The sequence below is a fragment of the Phoenix dactylifera genome, chromosome 17 (genome assembly GCF_051530095.1).
Source record: "Phoenix dactylifera cultivar Ajwa chromosome 17, Ajwa_hap1_PhDact_Kaust_v1.1, whole genome shotgun sequence".
Taxonomy (NCBI): Eukaryota; Viridiplantae; Streptophyta; class Magnoliopsida; order Arecales; family Arecaceae; genus Phoenix; species Phoenix dactylifera.
In genome coordinates, this window is record NC_143206.1 from 17,639,697 (window position 1) to 17,650,442 (window position 10,746).

The window sequence follows — 10,746 nt, forward strand, 5'->3', positions numbered from 1 at the left end:
AGGGCCACTGAGTCACTAACTGACCTGTATTTCAAATTGTACTACCTACCCAGCGAAATCACCGAATAAAAAAGTTACACATCAGCTGCGTGACTTACTCAATTTCAGATCTCTGATCCACTGACACTGCCCTACATGTGCCCAAGCATCAAACCTACACCGGTTCAAAAGAAAAACAATAAAAGCAAGAGCCAAAGATAAAGATACAAATATAACTCTTCCATAGCAAATCATAGAAACCCGATCACAGAAAGTAATCACCAACACTTAACAATCTCAACATATAATGATGAAACTAATTGTTCTTAACCTTCCTAACTAACTAGTCTTGCAGTCATTCAGTGTCCAAAATCCCCATAAGATACCACTAAACAATTTTCAAGCTCGAAAAATGTTCCGCTGACACTGCTCAATATGTGCACAAGCATCAAAGCTACACCAGTACAAAAAACAAGAAAGGCAAGAGCCAAAGATAAAGATCCAAATATAACTCTTTCCATAGCAAATCATAGAAATCCAATCACAAAGCAACAGACCAATTGACCAATTCCACAGGAATCACCAAAACTTAACAATCTCAACATATAATGATGAAAGTAACAGTTCTAAACTACTCTTGCAATAATCTGCAAAATAGTCCAGAAAATAATATTCAGTGTCCAAAATTTCCATCAGAGAACGGGAGAGAACTTCAGGGGCGACCAGGATTTCCAGCTCCAACAGGGCGAGGTCCTTGCCCAGGCCTTGCCACATCATCCTGCAAGAAATGCAGGCCAGAAAGCAGTCAATATTTTTACTATATCATAACAAGATCTTGCAAATCTTAGTCATAATTGCTGTTTCATGATGGGACCAGTTAGCAGAGCTATTATGCGCAGCAGTATAACATTTCAGATATAAAGACCAGCGCCTGCTAATATCAGTACAAAAAGAAAAACAGTAATGCCTGATCACGAAGCATTAAAACAATATCCTCCGTGGGGCCTATTCCAACGTTGTTGCACATGGCCATACAGGATTAACTATTCATATTCCACTGACAATAATAATTGCAAAATGCTCGTAGCAACCCCTTTTTTTATTTAAAAAAAATCAAGATTCAGACCACAGCTAATTAGTTATTGCTGAAATTTTAATCCATACACTATTCATAGCAATAAAACTACTTTTTCCTTTATTATCTTGACCAAAACCTCTTTAACCACACCAAACGTTTAGTTGAATGAAAACAATCACAGCAAACTTAACCAAGAAATAGGCAAATTGACAGGGAGATTGCGACTATATAATAGTTAGATACATCTTTGGCCAAAGCACAAAACATGACCACCCATATGTTGGTATATTCCTTCTCTCTGGTAAAACATGCTCAATACAAGTAGCACTTAAATAAGCAAAACAAAGAAGTAAACACTTTATGGCTTTTGGTCTAATGCAGTTTATACATCAAGAAGCTGCTTTCATTTCGAACTCACACAACACAGATATATTGCATTCAAAAAAGGTAAAGACTATAACTTTTTTTAAGATAAGATGTTTCAAATGGAAATAATTTTTCCTTTTTTGGGTGACTAAATGATTTCACATTCAGAACAGAAGACCTAGTTCCAGACAGGTCAGCCAAATTTCCTTGGAAACTGGATAGCTCAAAATTCATAGCTAACATAAAAAATCACTTTCATGTGCTCTTAACATTTTCAGCCTCTTCTATCTCATTCTTATGCTGTGCATCTCCTTATACAATTACATACTAGGAAAATGTTATACGTAATGTCTGCTTAAACTTTTCTAACATAAATGAGATCGGAACTAGGGCATGCTCTTAAAAATCCTACAGCTTAAAAGATGCTGAAAGGTAAAGCCAGTACATTAAGGCCAGCTTGAATGCTATTAGGATTATTTTTCAAGTCACCAGTTCCTTAAACAGCTTTGAATAGGTATCAGCCTTTACCAGCCTCGGCATAAGTATGCCAGTTCAGAAGGAACGAATACTTGGTAAAAGGTTGAAGGTGATTTCTTGTGAGCTGCCCACATTTTTCTACGCCCAAGGCTCACATTTTGCAGACCTCGCTTCGAGTTTTCCCTATTCCTTCCCTGCATCAACACTTCTTGAGCTCCCCTTCGCTAAGCTCCACATCCTCCAACCCATCTACACCCCATTCTCCTGGATTTCAGCTTTTGTGCAACTCTCTAAACATCCTTAATGCAATGCCATCATTTTTGTTTTGTGGCAACATTATGAGGATGTAGTTGTGTTCTTGGTGCTGCAGCCTTTAAAGCTGCTGTTCTTCATGTTGACATTGATGAAGTTGATGTTAATGCTACAATGAAATTAATGGTGATGCTACAGAAAGAGACAGCTTCAAAATCCAAGCAGTCATTCCCATCCTCCAAGGCAAGGAGTTTTATGTTCTGGACAGAGGAAGAAGGCTATAGTAGCCTTCATTTCATAAGGGTAACTACAACACACCGAGCCAGAAAGGCTCAATCTGTGCACATTGGCAAACTGGAACTTTGTCTTCGGCTAATAATATATAAATTACGACCCCTCTTTGCAAATGCCCTACACATATCAAATAGCTTGTGATAAATGTAAATGCTATATCTGTTGTTCATGAGTGAACAAAAATGACCTTTTTGTGTTTGACCTGCATGGTAAAATATAGAAGGGCAGAGAGGACTCTTAGAGAACTTTAGGCTGTGCTGCATAAATCAAGTATTCCCCTCCCAACCAACAGGGACTTCAGCTTTGTCATGAGAACCAACAAAGTAGAACTGTATGGCTTGGCTGCCACATTCCATAAATGACATATTAATATTCCAAGATGTCCAAAGCTTCCACTGAGCAAGATGGTGGTCATATGAGTCTCAAAGGCAAAAAATGTTCCTCAATAAGCAAATCTACAAATGTTCTAGATCTGAGAAGAGGTGCTAGATGAATGCAAGTACTGCCAGAATTTAAGGCGGTGTAATATGTACTCTGCATGTTCATTAGAACTACTAAGGGAGCTTGAAGGAAAGTTACCTGGGATACCACATTCCTACTCTCAATCATGGATGAGGATGCATTTTCTATGATTTCTATTACCAACTATAACTCCAAAAGAAATTTGTAGTCATCCAAATGATTAGCTATGACTTTCAGACCATCATAGTTCATCTCTCAACTGATGTATTTCAATTGACTCCAAAACACATCAATATTGGCAGGTGCCAGCATTGGACCAATACAGGCTAACAAAGATCCTTTTGGCCTAGCACAGGAAAACAGAGTGCCATGCCATGCCATCTCACAGCCAGCACAACAATAAAATAACCTTCAATCTTTCCTGCTTCTTCACCTAAACTAATGACCACTGCTTCCATGAATATCAGCAGCCTTGGGCACTCGATCAACAACCTTCCATATACAAAGGAATTCGTTGCTGGCATGTTCTTAACCATGTTTATGACTATAAATAGCATTACAAGACCCCACCACCTCATTCTATTAAATGATAAATAATGCCAAGTTGCTGACTAGCCTCAAATCCGACACCGAATAAAAGCCAATAAAGCATATAAAGTTATAAGATCCTTTACCAATAAACTAGCATTCATCCACTCAAGGCAATCTTCACAATATACCTTTAAGGTCCATTATGTCAAGCAATGCACAATGCCAGGATTATGTAAACACTACTGCAATAAAGAAGAAAAGAAGAGATGAATTAAGGCAGAATTCAAAAAGAGACATATGATCAATATTTGCTCATTTTGTTTTGTCTTTGATGGGTAAAACCAGACTGCACTGTGGCCTTGGGTTAAGCAATAAGCCGTCTAATCAAACAAAATCAGGAAAAATAAAGCCTCGAAAGGTTGGATAGGCTGGAGCGAGGGTAAAGGTTAACTTTGGCAATAACTTCTGAACACATCATAATGTTAGTAGAACAAGACTCATTAGTGAATACATAATTGGAAGAAAAGATTCAAAAGCCAAAACCATCCAATTCATACATCTAGACCACAAAGGAACTATTATAATTTAGCTAGTGAATGACGTATAAAAAAAAATGCCTACGATATGTATAAGACTGCCTCAGTTTAATGTGTTTTCCACCTCCTGAAGCAACATTTCCTCCTTTTCAGTGTTGCAGTGCTTCTAGCTTAAAATTTTACAAAGCAACCATGTAAGTTAGTACTAAATTTAGATCCTCTAAATTAACTACAATCAATACTACAGCAAATATGTGTTGCTAGAGTTCCATGCAATGAGCAACACGTGCACAAATGCACAAAACTTTCTTAAATACTTTCATGACTGCCCCTTAAAAAGGGAGGGAAGGCCAAACAGGTAGCAACCAATTGATGACCTTTTCATTTAAAATTAGAGAGAGAGAGAGAGAGAGAGAGAGAGAGAGAGAGAGAACTAGTATATTATAAGATAACCTCAAATCAATCCCACTGACTAATAAAGTCTGGGTTCAACTGAAAATTGCCATCATGTACAGTTTATCTCTAGTGATCAGCAAATAACTTTTAAATGAAAAGCACGAAGCAAAACCGCTGTAGTTGCAAGAACATGTAATCAAGCATTAAAGGAGGTATCAATAAGCCTGGCAGAATTATACTAAGAAATTAGAAAATAAAGCTATTAAAATCTCGAGAGTAATACCCGGCGTCTGAAACGCTGTGGAGGCTCCCGATTCCTCCTAGCCTCGCGAGACCTGACCCTGACCACATGCGAGTGAATCGCACAAGAGACGCAGTATTGATTCTTCGCATACAGCTTCGGAAGAGTGTACCCTAGAGGATTCAATAACATTTCAGCAAAAACAAAAAAACAAAAGAAAGAAAAACAAGAAATAGAGAGAACATCTAAGAGAAGAAACTACGAATAAGATCAAACTCACCATCATAGACACAGGCCTCCTGTACATCCCTCACAGCAGCCTGCTCAACAATGTTTCTCACTTGGAACCTCTTGATAGCCTTGTCCTTTTGGGAAAACCAAAGAGGCCAAACATTTTTTTTAACGATAGTTCGAGTTATTCTCTAAATATTAGTATAATTCATGAACAAATTTGAAGCATCCAAGCTCAAAATCAGAAAGAAAACCTAAAAAAGCATAAAATCTAGGTTTTTACAGTCGACTCATCCGTATGATAGTGATCAGATCAGAAAGGGAACAGGATCCATCGTTTATCTCAATTCCATCCGAAAAATTCTTCTAGAACAACAAAGATCGACAAAAACGATGGGATTGAGCTAGCCATTACTCGATCAAAGAATCGAATTGGAGAGGAGAGATCGGGACGAGGTACCTTGGGGCAGCACTTGCCGCAGTTGGAGCAGCGGATGAATTTGACGTGGCCGCGGCCGTGCTTGTTCCGGCCGCCATTCCTCCGCTTGAAAGTCTGCGGCCAAAAACCAGACGGATTAGATCCCGAGAGGAGAGGAAAGCTGGAAAGAAGGCCGAAGGCCAGAGGTTTCGATCTCTCACCATCGCCGCCCGATTCCTCACGACACTCGCCCGAGCTTCTCGTAATCTAGGGTTTCTGAGAGTGCGGCAAGGAGAAGGAGGTCACGACGTGAAGATTATATATAGTCAGGATGATGCCTGTCCAGATCCATCTCGGCCGTCCATCTCTATTGGGTCATCAAATCCAGTAGTCCCCATAAAAAGTGCATTGTCAAAAAAGGGTGATTCATCCTCCTCGAGAAGGAAGACTCTGCTTCGGTGATTGCCTTAAGAAAGTGCAACTTTCATCAGGCCACGCATGTATACACAGCAGTAAACGGTGATTGTCTTAAGAAAGTGCAACTTTCATCAGGCAACGCATGTATACACAGCGGTAAACGGTGCCGCTGATTGGATAGTCTCCTTTGCGGCTCACCACTCAGGCGGCTTTGTCTGAGTGGACCACGCAACGTTGCCAAAGAACTAATGCAGTATTTTGTTGGTCGCATTTATACTCATCAAATGTGAGCCGCCGAAAAAAAGAAAAAAAGGAGGAACAATTAGAACAAGTTTGATTTAGGTTCGGCCGCCGGGACTCACCATGGTGATGGTTCCATTGTGTTAGTTGGGCGTGGGTTGAACCGATTTGTTCATTCGGTTTGTATTAATGATCCTGTGAAGAAGGGGATTTGGGTCAGATTGGAAGGATTTGTGACCATTGAAATGGAGTAGAGGGTAATGAGCACAAAATCTAGGTGACATTTTGGAACATGTTGAGCTAGATTAGCTCAAGTTGGATCATCACTTAGTAATTAGCCGGCAATAAACAAACCAACAATATGCCTGGAAGTACAATGTGAAGGGTCATCATATTGGATCATGTTAAGATGGATATCCAGTTGGATCATATAGTAATTGGCCCCTTTTGACCCATAAGTTCAGTTTTTTGTATAAATGTTGCCCACTTGTGGAGGTGTCCTTCAATTTTATCTTATATTTTTTTAGATTTTGTTACATAAATATCCTTATAAATATCAAATTTTGCATTAATATTTTTTCTAAATTAATATTTGTATATATACCTTCATGAAACACTTGGTTTGCTATTTTATCAATTTTTTTTATTCTTAATTTTGAATATATACTCATGCCATCTAACACCGTTAAAAAATTAAAAATTTCAAATTAAAATGACTAAAATATATTTAATAGGTAGACATGCACAAAAAAAAAACAAAAATATTTATAAGCCGATCATAATAAAGAGCAAAAAAAAAAATAATATTAAAATTCTATTTCATTCTTAATTAAAATAAATATGATTTTATTAACCTACTTATATTGCTTGATGCATGGTAAAATTGCACAACACGCGCATCTGCAATCCAAGGACAAAGTTTATCCAGGTACCGACATATTTGCCAGGTATAATTTACCATGACTCATTTTGTTTAAAATAATCTTCATATGCTTCTCAATGAGCAACCAAGACAAACAGAAGGCAATCAAAACCCCCAAACTCCGTGCTATTAAATCCAGCAAGCCTCCTCCCCTTCCCCAATTCTCACAGGCAAACCATCAATGGTATACAGACGGTACTGTATATACCTGCCCCTTATTCCAGGTTTTCATTTTCAACTTTACTGATAACCAATTTAACAAAATAAAGCAACTTGGCGAACAAAGAAGACACAACCCGAGAACATCATCTCATATAGCGATTTTGAGACTATAGATTATATGCTGAAATAGTAGTTACTAGTGTCGCTGCTGCAGCAGATACCTAGTAATTCAGACAAAATAGCAACCCAACGAACATAGGCAACACATACAAGCACGGCACTTTATATCCAGTGACAGACACATTACCAGGTCTACAACCAGCAACCTGAGTTGATACCATGACTCAGTGCACCACAGATTGATATCTACCAAGTAACCTAGTTCAGAATGCCTGCAACTCTGTTCGCCAACCTCGAAATATAGAGATCTTCAGGCACCACGACCCATAGTCTGTTCAATGGGAGGCATCATAACCAAGATAGGTTTCCCAATGAACCCAGGGTGAGGCAGCCTGCGGCGCAGCTCGCGGCCTTCCTGGCAGAGGGAGCATGGGTGGCAGCAGTAATGCGTTGCAAAATCGCAGGCCGTCTCCATCTGCTCCCGATGCTCTTCATCCTCCAAGATACCACGGCAGCATCCACATGATTTGGCGAATGCCTCAAAGCTACCCTGTTTTCACCACACAACAGAAGCTGGCTAAAAATGATTGCACCCTTCACCAGCAAAAAGCTAATAAACGAATACAGCATTTGATCTGGTAATTAAAGACATTGAAGTGAAATATGTCCATAATGCAATCTCTTGATCAATATCTTGCTGTAAAGGTTTCAGCTATATTCATCCAAGGACATATAGAAAGCAAATGAGCATGCAAAATTGTACTGATTAATTTTTAAACAAATCAATGAATAGAAATATAAGGAGCCGGGTATATGTTGGAGGAAGATGAGACAATTAGTGCAGGAAAGATTCTGAAAATCTATAAGAATCTTTTGAATATATCTTTGACAGCATATCTTTTTTAAAAATCTTCTTCGAAGTCCTTCCAGTGGCTGGGCTCTTGCCACAATTTTTTGATTCATCGTGAGATAAATTTCATTCCAGCATAATTTTTTTTTTCAAATGTGGAAATACTTACTTCAAGATTAAATTTGCGGCGAATGGCTGTACGGGTATGATAAGAGAACCACGGTGCCAGGCAGTTCCAGCCAAAGAGAGAATTCCCGAGCATAAAGAGAGTGGTGTAAGGGAAGCAGCTATTTGCAAACCAACCACGCCCTGATCCAAGCCTCTCGACATTGCCTCCATACAGCACACACGGAGCAATGCTTCCAATTAGACCTGAACATTGCCATGGTAGTCAGTAGCAGTATGCCCTTTAATTACAGAGCTGGTGGCACTAACTTTTTTTTTTTATTTGAAGCTTTCTTATAAGAAAACACATCTTGGAAAGAATATAATGGATGGATGTAGAAGAAAAGGAATTTATATGAACTTGCATGGCAGAGTTACGCGCGAAAATATCTGATTAGATGTAACTCAAATCCCTGAATGAGAGATTTCGAATTTAAGATCTAAACTATTTTTACATTACTGCATGTAAGGATCAAAATTGGAGACTATAATCGGAATTCGATGCTGGGTCACGCTAAGAAAATCCTTCGTTTGAAAGGAAAAAAGGGAGAGAGAAAAAAATTGGGGCGATTCATATGGCGCAACCAAACCAACTCGTGAAATTATCGTACCAAGGATGAAACCTGACAAAAAAATATAGGGCGCGCGCTCAAGAGTCAAAAATATCCTAACGTATCTCGAGATTCTAGTTCTGTCTACAAATCAATTAGAAAACCCTAGATCTACGCGATCTAAACGGAAATCAGGAATCGCCGGATAAATAAAAGGGCGAAAATGTAGAGGGGAAAGCGATAGAACGCACAAACTTCGACATCGCTGCTCCAGAACTCGTCGTTGAGGCCGAGGCAGGAGAAAAGGCCGGAGCTCCACTGGTTGCGGGCCACCGGCTCGCCGACGACGTTCCCGTGCCCCACAGGGATCCCGTTCGCCGCGCATTCGGGGGGCATCTTGGCGGCGGCCGGCGGCGCCGCCGGGGGAGCCCCCTCTTCGAGCGTGGGGGCGGCCTCGGGGCGATGCTGGAGGAGGGGGCTGGCTTCCTCGGCGTTGGCCATGGTTGGGATTTGGAGGGGAGCGATGTCAGTGGTGGGGAATAAAAGGGGCTTGGGAGGGACGGAAGCGCGTGGAAAATGCCAAATAGCTGGAAAGCGCGTGACGTGGCTTCGAGCTGTGGACTCAGGACAAACTTGTTAAGCGGTGGGTGCGAGCGCGTAGAAAAACCTTTATGCGAGAATCCCATCCGACGCCACGTAAGGTAGCCGGGACCCAAAACCCTCCAACGCAAGGGTTTGACTCTTTGCGTCGAGCCTGCGTCGGACCACGGTGCTGCAACTTTTGTTATAGCTGAGAAGGCGTCGGCATGCGACATGTGCATGTATGGATTTCGGATCCTCTCCATTTGATAAGAGACATCTATAATTATATTAATCTAATTATAAATTTCTACCGTTTCAGAAATATATGCATTTTTTTATTTGAATTTTGCTATGTGCATAGTATATGACCCCATACCATCACCCTTCTGTTAAATAAGCTAGTATCTTGTCATCATTATTTTTTAACCTATTTAAATTTTGAAATATCTTATACTATTATTATTATTATTATTTTGTTATCTTTTTTTTCTAAACTTTAATTTTTTATGCTTGGCCAAATAAATTCCAACTATGGAACTTGTGACGATAATTAGAATTCAACCAAAGAAGTATGCTTATTAAAAAAATTCAGGATATTTACATGCAATTTACAAGATTTGGACTTGGTTGCTGGTAAAAAAAAATGTCAGTTTTAGCGGCCGGATTTAGATGGATATTACCAGATATTTCTAAATCATATCTAATATCAGTTTTTCTCACCAAATTACAGATCCAGTAAAATATGTTTAAGTATTTTCTAAAAGATATATTTTTCATAAAACTGGCAACCAAACAGCAGCCAAAGCATTTTTTCCAAAATATGCTAAGCTTGAACAAAGGCTTAGCTCCATCTGGGTTGATTTATTTACGGCGTCCCTTCGATAAACCAACGGCTTATTTTTGGCGTAAGTTGCAGATGAAGTGCCAAACGTAGAACAATGCAATGTAGCTGCCGATTTCTTTTATAAACCACAAATTTGGCATTTTTGCTCCTCCCCACCTGATTTTAAGGCCTATCAATTACTTTGACAACAGTAAACTGATTTTGTTGAATTTGAAACTCCCCCCCTTTAGCTTGTCGAAATCAGTCATATGAAAATCTTACCGTAGTTGCGAGAGGACGTCTCATTTCCGGTTCTGTAAATGGGTCAAGGCACTCACCCTCGCATGGGAAATAAGATTTGAAACAAGACTATAAAGATGATATTGCTTCAAGTCCCTCCGATCGTTTTTTCTATTTTTTGGGGAAAAAAAAAAACTGCTCACAACTTTGTTGCTGGTAAAAAGCAAACATGTATATACTCCGAAGTTCCTACAGCAATTCTGACCTATATAAACAAATTCTCATGATTCATTGATAAAGGGAAATCATAGAGAATTATTATTAACATGTTCTGAAAAAATTGAAGCACACCACTAATAAACTCAAATAAAGAAGCTAGGCACGTAATTTCAAATTTTGAGCCATGGTGTTGA

General features: G+C 39.3%; 2 protein-coding genes across 2 annotated transcripts; both read right to left on the minus strand.

Moving 5' to 3' along the window:
- Positions 1 to 473: 473 nt before the first annotated feature.
- LOC103706662 (small ribosomal subunit protein eS26-like) lies at positions 474 to 5,623 on the minus strand. Its single transcript, XM_008790844.6, has 5 exons — positions 5,483 to 5,623; positions 5,304 to 5,396; positions 4,893 to 4,977; positions 4,655 to 4,785; positions 474 to 757 (listed from the first exon to the last, which is right to left on the minus strand). Exons 1-5 carry the CDS (start codon positions 5,483 to 5,485, stop codon positions 692 to 694), a joined length of 378 nt encoding a protein of 125 aa, XP_008789066.1. The 5' UTR covers positions 5,486 to 5,623; the 3' UTR covers positions 474 to 691.
- Positions 5,624 to 7,153: 1,530 nt separating this feature from the next.
- LOC103706661 (PLAC8 family protein) lies at positions 7,154 to 9,235 on the minus strand. Its single transcript, XM_008790843.6, has 3 exons — positions 8,940 to 9,235; positions 8,142 to 8,344; positions 7,154 to 7,672 (listed from the first exon to the last, which is right to left on the minus strand). Exons 1-3 carry the CDS (start codon positions 9,187 to 9,189, stop codon positions 7,433 to 7,435), a joined length of 693 nt encoding a protein of 230 aa, XP_008789065.3. The 5' UTR covers positions 9,190 to 9,235; the 3' UTR covers positions 7,154 to 7,432.
- Positions 9,236 to 10,746: the final 1,511 nt, after the last annotated feature.